This window comes from Formica exsecta, unplaced genomic scaffold, assembly GCF_003651465.1.
Source record: "Formica exsecta isolate Colony F162 unplaced genomic scaffold, ASM365146v1 scaffold72, whole genome shotgun sequence".
Classification (NCBI taxonomy): domain Eukaryota; kingdom Metazoa; phylum Arthropoda; class Insecta; order Hymenoptera; family Formicidae; genus Formica; species Formica exsecta.
This window is the reverse complement of record NW_021853485.1, coordinates 4,204,120-4,217,365: the sequence shown is the minus strand read 5'-3', so window position 1 is coordinate 4,217,365 and position 13,246 is coordinate 4,204,120. Positions and strand designations below refer to the sequence as shown.

The 13,246-nt window shown below is 39.7% G+C and overlaps 1 protein-coding gene across 4 annotated transcripts in view; it reads right to left on the bottom strand.

Annotated features, from left to right (window-relative positions):
* The window catches only part of LOC115243445 (protein patched), a 36,020-nt gene extending 29,723 nt beyond the window's left edge, over positions 1 to 6,297 (bottom strand). For all 4 annotated transcript variants that reach the window (XM_029820462.1, XM_029820463.1, XM_029820464.1 and 1 more), the window contains exon 1: positions 5,057 to 6,297. In XM_029820462.1, coding sequence (XP_029676322.1) covers positions 5,057 to 5,257 — 201 coding nt within the window. In that variant the 5' untranslated portion in view covers positions 5,258 to 6,297. The remainder of the gene's footprint in view (positions 1 to 5,056) is intronic.
* Positions 6,298 to 13,246: the final 6,949 nt, after the last annotated feature.

Genomic DNA, 13,246 nt, shown 5'->3' with positions numbered 1-13,246 from the left:
GTTTTTATAATCAATTTAAAAAAAATTATATTTATATATATAATTTTTTTGTTTAATTTCCCTTTTGGCGATCATGACGCGGGACATTCGGTGATTCTGGGACACCTTATACGTGGACAAGTTTCCACGGGTCGCCTTTAAGGCGGTGCGCGCGCCGCACGTCTCCACCCTCTCGTAGGTATTATTAGTGTTGGAAGTTTCTCTCTCATACACGTAGTGTCGGCGCCCTTTAATCTCACACACGTACGCTCGCAAGCACAGGCGCGCGTGCGTGAATGCCCGCTATTGTGGGCCGCACCGACGATGGCCGCTTTCAAAGCTGCCAGAAATTAAGACACAGATTACGGAATAGTGTGCCCGTACGCTATTTCGTGCCGCTGGAATTCAACGTTTATCTTCGATCGTGATCTTTACGGGCTATCATCTCTTGGATCAGTCAGTAGCAATAGAGACTTCCTTCGGAAGCATCGCTAGAGTCATCGAGTATCCAAATCCTATTAAGTCATTAATGACAATAACCCCACTATATATATCTCCGTTGGAGTTTTATTACGAATTCTATTTTACAAATAAAAAAGTTCATTTTTTATTTTTCAATAATTAAGAGAGAGAGAGAGAGAGAGAGAGAGAGAGAGAGAATCCAAAAATAAATGTTTGTTAAAAATAAATTTTTCTATTTTCATAAAAAATTCCCAGAAATAGGAATTAATAGAATTATTTCAGGGTTTCGATAATTTTCTACTAGTATCGGTCGAATGCGTTTGTAATGTTTTTTTCGAAAGGAATTTATATTTATAGTTAAATAATTAATAATTAATATAGTTAAAATAATTTTCTAATAATAATTTCGTAATCATAAACACTTCTTTGGAGAACCTCGTAATATGCTTTTTCAGAAGCCGAAATCAATTACTTCGTTGAAAATGAAATAAAAGACTTAATTAGACAAATATTTTTCATACGAGCCTAATAACTTGTACCCATAACAACGACGTCCTTTCTACGTACGCACGCATACGTAGACGTCTGCGAACGCGAGATGGTGCAGCAGGTCGAGGCCAGTACACGTGACTGAATCGTCTCTGGTGAACATAAACAAATTGGAGTAAATGAACTCTGGCGCGCGCGTATGTGTGACGTGACGATGATAACGGATCCGCGTATTCTGTAAACATTTGGGGGGAGGGGGCAGGAAAACACGCATACACATGCGGCGCAAGGCCAAGGTTGATCTGGCGCGATCGAGTTGCACATTCTCAATGAGAATAAATCAATTTCGATCAGCGCGTTTGTGAATCGTTCCGTTAAAAGCGAAATTGCACTGTCGCATCTTCCTGATATACGAATCAAAGATCGACATCCGCTATGCGAAAGAGTTCTCGTATCATGGAAAATTAAAAAATAATTTTGTTATTTTAAATATCAATCATACCCTCATCAATTACTTTTCTAAATTCGCAAATAAATAATTTTTGCACAGATACAGCAGAAAAATTTTTTAAATAATTTTTATGTCTGTGATACATTGGAGAGAAATTTTTAAGAATAATATAAAGCATTAAAAAGATTGTTGTTAAAAGATACAATTTAAGAAAATAGAAACGATAAAATTCGATTTCGATAAATTCATCGAATTTTCCTTTTTCTTTTCGTATTAAAATATTCTATCATATCAAATGTTTGCGTAGAAAAGTGTCTTATCGAGCAAACTGCTCTAAATTAAGTCGACTCACAGAAGATTAAGGTACACGATCAAGATATAAAAATAGAGTGATAGTATTATTTTCAAAGAAACATATGCCACACTTTCATACACACACATGTACATGTATCCTCCGATATTCCCCGACGAAACTAATTCATCACGTTCCATTATCATCCCGCACATAAATCCTCGCGAGAGAGTCAGTCTCCCTTCTTTGTGGAGGGAGAAAAAAAAACAGTAAGGGAAGGAAACAGACCCCGTATGCATACGTCTCCACGCATGCACTCACGCGCGCGCACGCACGTACTCACTCACGCGCACACGCGCACGTTCGCCTTGTGGAGGCCGGGGCCACTGACTCACTGACTCATTCGGCATAAACGCGAAGCACGAAGAGGCTCATTCTCTTCTTCAGCCGAGAGCCGCCTCGTCGAGAAGAAAAGTGGAGCATCGACCTCGAATTTTAGTCTCTTTGTGCCGCTCATCCCGACTGTCATCGCTTCTCCGCTCCATCGGTGATCGCGTTCTCGATTGTGCAATCGCGCGCGAGGAATCTCCGAAAATCCTTTCGCTCTATCGCGGGTCGTACGATAATACGTCAGACGATAAAGTTGGAAAGATGCAGTTGAAAGAGAGTCCGAATTTTTCGACAAAAATAAATCGTCGGACAATTTTCAGTGTATAAAGTCAAGATTTTAATTAAAAAATTAAACTTAATCACTATCTATCTGAATAAAATACTATTTAATTAATATATTTCCATCTCTAATTAAGATTCGTTAATCTTTGGATATTAATAATCATTTACGAATTTTTTTACATCTCTTAATGTAAAAAAGAAAAAGTAATTACGTGCGTGAATATGTCATAAATATTGTTTAAAAATCATTATAAATATAGCGCGTATTTTAATAATTTTGTAATAAAATATTATTGCTATTCGATAATGGCAAAGCTGTTTTTAATGAAGACATAACCAATTTCAACGGAACGACCCGGTACATCCGCGATGTAGAAATCGCTCGTGCGGCCACCCAGCGCGATTATCGCGAGCAAAAAATTCGCGAGGCCTGCTACTCCGCTTCGCCTCTTATTATAGGTGCGCGTTTCTCGGACCATCGGCCGGGATACGTCGAACGCAATTGAAAATAGCATCAACGGGGATTTAATGTAGCGTAATCGAAATTAAAGATGACGGATATTAAATTAAAAGATGTATCTGTGCACACAAAAACAAACTTGAATATGTAAGACTTTCGCGGAATAAAGGAAAGTAGGAAAATATATCTGCGAAAGAATTACATGCGCGTTAAAGAACGTTCACGTGCCACGCACATTTTCATTCAGCTGAGGTTTCCCCGATCTTTCCACGAGTGACAAATACCACTAAATCCTCTCGATTACAGAAGAGATGTGCTAGGGATGGCACGTCAGAGCCGTATTCGCACGGCAGGAAGTCGATCCTTCGATTTGGAATCTTCGAAAAACGTATCTCGGGACCACCCGGGTAGTGAAAACTCACAGCTAGTCAGCGCGTAATTCCAGAGAAGCTGGCGTGTTTGTTGGTATGCGTATGTATCGAATTATTAATGCGTAACGTAGTGCGAGCTTCCCCCAACTTCGTGCGTGAGGATATTTCAGAAATCGGTGTGATTGTCGTCATCACAATCAATGACATTACTTTAAGCTCGGGAATTTTTATGTTTTGAGGACAAGGGGGTATTTTCAACACGAGACAGTTTTTAATATTAATATATAACGAGAATTTCTTTCTCTCTCATCAATTTTATTGCAAACAACTGCCTTTTTATTTTTCAGATAAAAGTAAAATTCCACATATTTTTTTTTTTTTTTTTTTTTTTACATGAAATCATGCATTTTCGCGATTGTACCACAAATAACGGATCGCCCTGTAGTTTCCCGTAATAAAATTAAATGATTCAAGATCGAGGTGCGATGGGAAGGGGAGCGAGTGGTCTCGAGAAGTATGATTTTGCCGCAGCGGCACAAGCAGATTGCGGCGGCATCATCGGTAATACCGCTTTTCGAGAGGCCCTTCGCCGACGATAAGGGTCGGGAGCGCTAACCGCCGTTAAAACCCATTTCTCGATCGTCAAAGTGCGCCTCGTTAATCGGCGATCGGAGATAACGCGACGCGCCGCCGGTAGGAAGTAACGGCGCCGTTATCGGCGAACGGCCAATATAATTTGCATCGAATTCATGCGCTTATCTCTACGTATATCCGTGGAGAACCCTGAATCCCTCGTTTATATGTGCGTGTGCGACGCGCTATTATCTATCTACATCTAGTTGTGTGCCCGGGTAAAAGAATAGACCTCACGGAACGAGCCTCGTTCCACGGACGCGGCGAACCGCTAAATTATTTAACCGTCTTAATTAGTCGTCCCGGCATCTACACGGAAGAACGTAACATTAACGTAGTATTTCATGCGTAAATAACGTCGAGGATAATTTTATACACGATGTACATTTTTTCCACGCCACATGTGGCGGAACTAAGCTTATTGTATATTGTTTCTTTTTTTCTAAATTTTAGACGAAATAACAAAAAGAAATTATTTTATATAACGCAATTCGCACGCGCGTTAGTTATAAATAATTTCGAACAATTTGATTAAAAATTTTTTTTTTTTTTTTCAAATTTTTCAGATGATAACGAAATTAGATAATTGATTCGTATTGTTAGATCTGTTTGGCGCTTGCAATCTACAGATTATGATGTATCGTACATACTTAAAATCGAAAAGATTTCAAACAGATAATTTATCATATTCATACATCCTGATTATTATGCGACAAATGTCGTATGCACAAGAAAGGATAAAGGCTCGGTTTCATAAACACACAATCTGTTTGTGGTTATGTTTATATAATCCCTTTATGCCCGCTTCTCTTTAACCATGAAAAGACCCTGACCACATTTAAATATGATTGAAAAGAATCTCCAAATGTCAAAATTTAAAAACATCGGGAACTTGAAAGTACTTTCCGCTCCATTTTTTTTATTTTTTTTTAGTATAGTGTATAATTTTTTTCTTTTGTATATATATTTTTTATTTTTCCAACTTATACAATTCTTTAGTACACAACTATAATTGCTTTCATTTTTTGATAGATTTTAATACTAAAAAATTTTATAGTAAACTATAACAGTAAACTTTTTTATTATATAGTTAATAATTTAATTAAAAATTCCGAAAAGAGAAATTAAAGAAGATAATTTATTATCAAAAATTATATATTTTGTTTTTTTTTTCCGAAAAAATGGAACGAAAGACTGATAGGTCGAAAAGGAATTATAAAGGGAAACGATGCAATGTAAATGCCCACCTTTTCGAGTTGATCCAACGCTATCGCGGCGTCCGTCCAGCTGGGCCTGACGTAGAGATCCGATTCGTGCCGGATCCTGGCGTTTTCCGCCGCCTTGGCGTCCTTCTCATCCTCCGCGCCACCATTCTGCCGCGGGCCCTGCGATCCAGAAGGGCGTTCCGCTAGGATCCCTGTGGATATGGGGCCGGACACGGAAACCATGATCTGTCATGCATTCGCCCGCACGCCACGCGCGGTTACGATTTTACGAACTCGTTCACCTTCGCCCTCTTCTTCTCTCTCTCTCTATCCGTCTTTCTGTCTCCCTCGATCTCACCGACCGACCGATCGATCGACCGATCTTCAATTTCTCATCGATCTCTCGTTACGGATCTCGTTGTGCGGCTTGTTAAAGGTCTCCTCTGACAACCCTCGAGGTAATAAATAACTTCGCGTTGACGTTTTAATATCGATTCTTTTTTTTTAAGGGGGGACTCGAACGATCTGGTTCCAGATCGAGACGCGGTGTTCTTTTCGGAGCTGTCTTTCTTTTTCTCTCTCTTTCGACCTCGACGTGTCGCGAATTCGAGCGTGGGACCGAAACGACCCGCGGGACGCTCACCCTCGCACTCACTGACTGGAGAAATCGTAACACCTTTCGGGAGCACTTGTTCACCAACACCGTCCGCGGGTTCGTACAATAACCACGTGACCCCGCGCCTCGCTCGAAATTCGCGCACGAGGATAGCGTGCCGCGATGCGCATGCGCGCGCGTCCTACCGATATATGTATCTGCGCCGACGAGATCGGTTTTTAGGTTACCCGTGATAAACACTCGTCTCTCTTTCTCTCCCCCTCTTCCTTTCTCTTGCTCGCTCGCTCTCACTGACGGAATCGAGAACACGCCAGGGCGAAAAAAACGTATCTCGCGACGGTATTTATTTTTTTCCCGCGTACGGATCGTCACGTGCCGTAATCCGCCGGATAGCCGCGGGGCCCGTCACGGGCCCGGCTCGTTGTCACACTGTCACAACACCGAACGTTATCGTCGTCGTCGTCGTCGTCGTTGTCGTTGTTGCCGCCGTCGTCGCTGTTCGAACGCGCTCGCAGAGTGCGACGGGCCCTCTGCGCGGGCCCCTGGTGCGTCCTAGTGATGCGTATTCGTGCGTAATGGTGCGACGACGGGCGCCGGCGTCCACACGACCGCCACTTAGAGCAGTCTAAGTCGGTACTAAGCGAAACGCGCTGCCACATTTCTTTCCTGGCCTGCCTGCCGCGCCGGCCATAGTTGACGGCCTCCCCTCCCCTTCCCCAGAACGGCGCTCGATCGGGCTGCGCAAACATTCAGGCTCGTACGCGGTCCATGGACCCCGTACGTTCGATATATCAAGATTTCTAACGACAGATTTATTATCTGTATCCGCGCGTTTTGCCAAAAGTTAAAATTATTTTTAATCGCGTAATATTGAAAGATTTATCGATTTACATCACGCCGATCATATTCGATCGATCGATCGAGGATCGGGAAAGGTCTTTTACGTCGTCGGTCCACGGACGGATCGATGCGTTACTGCGCGCGGAGATGACGTCGGGGCCGAGCGGAGCCGAGATGGACCGAAGTGTCGGAGACTCGGAGACGATTGGCGGAGGCGTTTGGCGTTCCCCGTTGCTAGGATACCCAGGGACTAGCGCGAGGGGAGCCGACTCTAGACCACACACGCGTTCCCATTTTTCCTCGGAGCAAAAACATTACCCACACACCGAAACGCGCGACGTACGCATACACGCACGCACGCACACACATGATGATACATACAGCTGCGCTACGCGCGAATCGACACGGCGCACAGTGGTGCATAGACGGACGAAATCTTTGAATTTTTTTTCGTAAATTTTATTTAAAAAGGGTATACAAAATATTTTATGTGTATATAAAACACAATATCTATACATATACACGCATATTCGTGTAATTGCCGACTGACAGGAGATCGCGATACAAAATCTCGCAAATAGCAGATTTTTTTATGTCAGAAAATCAATATTCTTTAATTATCTCGATATACGGAATAATGCCCAGGCATTTCGAAAACAGGACACCAATCTAAAATTTGAAAGAAAAATACAGAAAATCGCGTGCCAAATCTTTCTCGCTTCACGTAATTTCTAATTTTATCGTAACGGGAAAGGCGAGTACAAATGAAATGATTTTACAGATAGTTAAAATAACATTTCACTTAGTTTGACGTCTGGTCCCGATTTACTTACAGCAGCTACAAGCAGCTACATAGAAATAAATCTAAAAAATTTTTAAGTTAAATTTTTAGTTTAAATTTTAGTTTTATTTTAAATTTAAATTTTAAATTTTTTAATTCGCACACCCGTAAATCATGCGAGATTATGGCATAACTGGAAGCATAGAGATAATAAAAAATACATAAGAATACAGAGGTTCATCGGAAGAATGTTAATACGAATAATTGTCGATCAATAAAGAATTTTTCTCGTCAATATATCCTATTGGAATAAATTATTACCATGCTTGATCCGTAAAATTATTTAGACATCACTGTGAGAGTAAATATGCGCGGTGCTCGTATTTTCTTTTCCGTCTCTCCGCATCTGTCACCTTGTTCCGCGCTTTGTTTACGCGCGTGCCGTGTTTGTTTGTTTACGTGCATGTTGATTCGAAGAAAAGAGAATTAGGATGCCGCCGAAAATTCGTATTTATATTCATAATACATCGCCCATATTCGGCACTAAATGTGGTCATTCGATTCTCAACCCGAGTAACATCGTAACACGACTTAATAAATCGTGCGATAAATTGCAACATACAAATAGATATAAGCAGAAAACAAGAAACAAAAATATATATAATTTGTTTATTTTGAATTGTTTATAATGCGAAAAAGAGAAACCTTTTCTCATGCTCATCTTTATCGCGACTATTTTCCTCTCAACCAGATTTCATCTCTTGTACATTATCAAACTATAACTGTAAATCACTTAGGATCACAAACGAGTTAAACTGTCTTTTCAACGGAATGTTGCATTGGTGCACATTTGCTCTCGACATTTTTCTCGTCGGGGATGCAACATCTAAATGCGTGGGAGTGAAGGCCGGCCGTTTCCGGCGGGCTGCGGAGGCGCGTTGCTTGGCACGATTAACGTATTAAATTGTCGTCATAATATCTGCGTAACGACTTCATCAAGCATCACACTGCTCCATACTCGCGCGTACATACGAATGTGATGTGTGTGTAATTTTAAAAAAATCCCTCCCAATATTAAGAAATATTAATTTAAAATATACCTATCGACAATCTCTCGACCTCTCGATTGTAACTTCAAAACTGCAGCTTTTCAAGAGATTTTTATTTGTACAAGTTTATACAAATATTTCTTATATAATTTTATATATTGCTTGTATAATAGTTTCTCTATCAGGAAGGCTCCTTTTCCATTTTTTTTATCAAAATTACAATAGAAACAAAATATTATAAATAGATATTGACTGATAGATTAGAGAAAAAGAAAATGAATTTTTATATTCATTTCATATTCCGCATAATAAATGTTTCTATAAACATTATTTGTATATAAATATTTTTATTTTGATTAAAAAATGATTTCACGTATATGCGAATGTTAATATCCTTCGATATCGAGAGATTTTATTCAAGTGCGGCCGGTTTTTGTTTCTAATATAAAAAAAAAAAAAGAAGAAAAAAATACTAGATACTCTCTTCATTTGCTCGGTAAGAAGAAGGAAAGGAGGAGGATGAAGAAAAAGGACGAAGGGAAAAGAAAGGCGGATCTTTGCGTATTGTGTCCTCTTTGACGAATGCACCCCGCGGTCGCCCCGTCGATCGGCGATAAGGCAAACGCGCGCGCCGAGGAACCGTTAATAATTTTTACGACACTCTTAACTCGCCACCCGGTATTAAGCGGTCCTCCGTAGGAGACGGGCTTTGATCTTCGCCGACGCCGGTGTATCGGCTTAATGAGTGCGGGAGCGAGATAGCGGCTGAATCAGGGAGCGAGCGAGCGCGCTCGCCTGTGGAACCGCCTGTGGTTTCTCGTCGATTCACGGATGCATGTCGCGTCACATAATTCCAGGCGCACATCCTCGAAGAGAAAAACGCGTGAGAATATGTAATCTCACAATCGATAAGTCCGGACGATCGTCCGGAGAGAATTTGAGTAAGAGTCGAAACCCCGCTGTTGCGATCCCAATTTCGAGAGTGCTACGAACGATATACTTAAAATGTTGCACCGGCTTAAACACTCTCACTTAGAATCTCACGATTTATGTGCATTTCGAGAGTCAAGATATACGCAATCACATTAAAATAACGCTGTTATCAGTGATCGAGTCTCGGATAATACGAAGATATAATCGAGACGATTAGAATTCATGACGATCAACGTTTCACGGATGAAGACGTTCTAGATAGATAGATTCTAGATAGATAGATTGAGACTTCAAGGGCACTCCGTAGGATACCTAGTTACGATTCGTTCGATTTCGGGGGCTGTTAAACGGTCGTAAAGACCCGGAGTAAGCCACAAACGTGGGCTAAAATGGTGGTCTACGAATTTAGTAAGACGAATCGTCACAGCGGCAGGACTTGGCTATTGTGTCGAGCACACTCCTGTGAGAAATCCAAAAGTCAGTAAATTTTCCGGACGCTGCGAACCCAAGGGAAGGGAGAGGGAGTTATACCTGGTCGTCCGTAGGATGTACGACTCGGGCTCTACGTACGCTCTGTTTGCGTAGGACGGGGACCACCCAGGTCGGGCCGACGCCTCTGTCCGCGTGGAAAAAAGATTAAATGTCGGTTTTGATTATACCATTTAATTCGACCGTACTTTAAAATTCCTTGTAATCTAAATGACTCAATAATTAAGATTACGTCGAGTACTTTATTTTAATCTCAATATTGTATGCGTAATAATCGACTTTTGTTATCAGGAAAATCCTCAGCACCAATAAAAAATACATATTTATGTTTTACCAACCAATTTACCAAGTGGAATTATTTGAACATTAAAATATTAAATATACTAATATTTTTAAAATCGTTATCAGTAATCTTTCGTTATTTAGTTTAATATTTTATTGAGATTTAATAGATTCGAAAAAAAGAGAGATATGATAGTATATGTACATGTATGTTTTCTTCTAGACTTCAATTAAAACTATCCAGTTTAATCTTTAGACTTATTCACATATTATCTCTCTATTGGATAGAAATAAAGAAGAAAGAGGAAGAAGAGAGAAAGAGGCAGAGAACGAGCGAGAAAGAGACGAAGAAGGAAAGAGTTGGAGAGGAAGATATCCGACTTACTAATTGCAGCGTCGTCGGTGGTCCGAAGGCACACCGCGGGCCATAATGAAAAGCAATATGGTCAGGATACATGGTACGGATCCGCTTGGTCTCATCTCGGTGACTATCCCGAATTAAAATCGTAAATTCAGCTCGAAGGATTTGTAGCGGCGCCGCGTTCGGCTTTAAACTGCGACGCGCGTCATGGTCGAAACTCTGGAAAATAATTATAATTTTTTAGAGCAAGAAAAAGGAAATTAAATATATATACCTGAAATAGTATATAAGAAGAATATATGAGCTGTTTATTTCGACAAGAATGTGTATAAGTCCATATCTTTAAAGTATTCTAAACTTCAATTTAACCTTTTACACACAGATAAATTCTGATTCTGTTGAATATATGGCAAAGTTAAGAGAAATACTTCTTGCTATAGTAAATGTAATTTTTGAGATTAATATTGTAATAATCCACGAAACGCAATTGACTATAAATTAAAATAACGCTGTTATCAGTGATCGAGTCTCGGATAATACGAAGATATAATCGAGACGATTAGAATTCATGACGATCAACGTTTCACGGATAAAAACGTTCTAGATTGATAGATTCTAGATAGATAGATTGAGACTTCAAGGGCACTCCGTAGGATACCTAGTTACGATTCGTTCGATTTCGGGGGCTGTTAAACGGTCGTAAAGACCCGGAGTAAGCCACAAACGTGGGCTAAAATGGTGGTCTACGAATTTAGTAAGACGAATCGTCACAGCGGCAGGACTTGGCTATTGTGTCGAGCACACTCCTGTGAGAAATCCAAAAGTCAGTAAATTTTCCGGACGCTGCGAACCCAAGGGAAGGGAGAGGGAGTTATACCTGGTCGTCCGTAGGATGTACGACTCGGGCTCTACGTACGCTCTGTTTGCGTAGGACGGGGACCACCCAGGTCGGGCCGACGCCTCTGTCCGCGTGGATCCGACTTGGCGGAATCCTTCGCTTCGCCGAGCGAAGCGGAGGCGACGTATACGTAAGGCAGGGGCGGATCGACCATGAAATTCGGATGGCTTTTGAGAATCATATCGGATTATGACGTCAGAAGCGAAAAATCCTGTCAATTCTTTTCCTGCGCTGTATATAGGGATACATAATATCGAGACAAATTAATTCTTATAGCATACCATCAATACACATATCTCGTATTAGATATTGGCAAAATATATATGCCAATAAATATTTCTTATATATACTGTATTCAATAGAAATGAGATTATTTGATTATATTATTATTTGAGAATACCATCTCTCGCGCGAAACCGTTGCATTATTGAATGCTCTTTTTTTACATTCACATTGAGTGATTTTTCTTATATTACGATCTGTTCGTCTCTGACACATGGTAACGAAATTTTTAACCTGATCCACAATGCACTATTTTTCATCCCATTGTATCCTAACGGCAAGGTCGTGATTCCCTATGACGATTCTTAAATGATTCCAGTGATGGTTTTACGAATACGTCTCCATTGTACAACGAGGAAAGCTTTAGGAAATTAGCGTGTCAAACGTACCAGACGGGCACTTACTGTCTATTCAGTTCGTTACCACCCGTGAATACGGTCTGTCTCTATTCAGTTCCACTATTATAATAGAATAATAGATTTGCGATAATTTTGAATGCGTGCTCAGTTCATCAAGTTCTTTTCTACTTCACTAGCATATTTAAACTTAAATATTGTTTCTGCTTTAATTTCACACCTTCTTATTTTATTTCTTGTAATATGAAAATACCACGTGTTTTAATACCAATATTTTATTATTATTATTATTATATTAGCGATTGGTGATATTTTTAAATTGCAAGTGGTTTATTCAATTATGTTGACATATAATATTGTAAATTGAAGTTTTAAAATGTTTTTAAACTCGATCTCATATATCTTGTAGATATATCAATACATGTCTCGTTTATCAACAAATAATCAATATCAAAAATAATTTTTTGTAAACATTTAGTAATAAAATTTGAACACGCGCGATACATGGTATTAATTAAAAGTTAAGGTATCGCTTCTCTCATCAAGAAAAGTAGATTACATCATGAACGAAAAGTATTCTACAAACAAGGGTATGTATTTTCATGGGACATATGAGATAATTCACAAGCGCATTTTGTAAATCGTTTTTCACAATTGTAAATAGCAGCCTTGAAAAAATTTAAAAAAAGAAAAAAAATATATATATATTATCTGTTCGATAAAATATATTTAATAAATTACTTGTTATCTCCAATAATGTTTTAATTATTATAATGTATACAATTTTTTAATTACATGCAGCTATCTCTCTCTCTGCGCACACAAGCTATAAAACGTAAAATCTTTTGACATGAGAAGCTCTGGATTTATAAATATATTATTAACGATTTAAAAATTTGCATTCTATTAATTGATTTTGAAATCGCATGGACACATATTTGGATATTTTCTAGACACAACTTTCGAAAATGTATCTAAGCACCATAATCGCTAAATAACGCAATACGCGGCGGTTAAGCGGGATTCTCACGTACGTGTGCGTGGGTACATCAACGCGGCGTACGCGTAACTCACGTGGTCCTATGCTTAATATCAAAATAGTGTTAGTGACTGACCACCCACGGCGAAACCGAGGGACCACCTAATGAGACGCGCTATTATAAGGGGCCCGTCTCCACTTCGCACTTTGCTTCAACTGCCGTCCTCCTTTAACCTTTTAACACGGCAGACACCCCTGCCTGCTTCTAACGGAGCTCGTTCGAGGACACTAGAATGCGTCTTTTTGTCTCTTTACTCCGCCGGGGTATTCTAGAGAAATTATAGAGAAATCGTAGAATATATATTA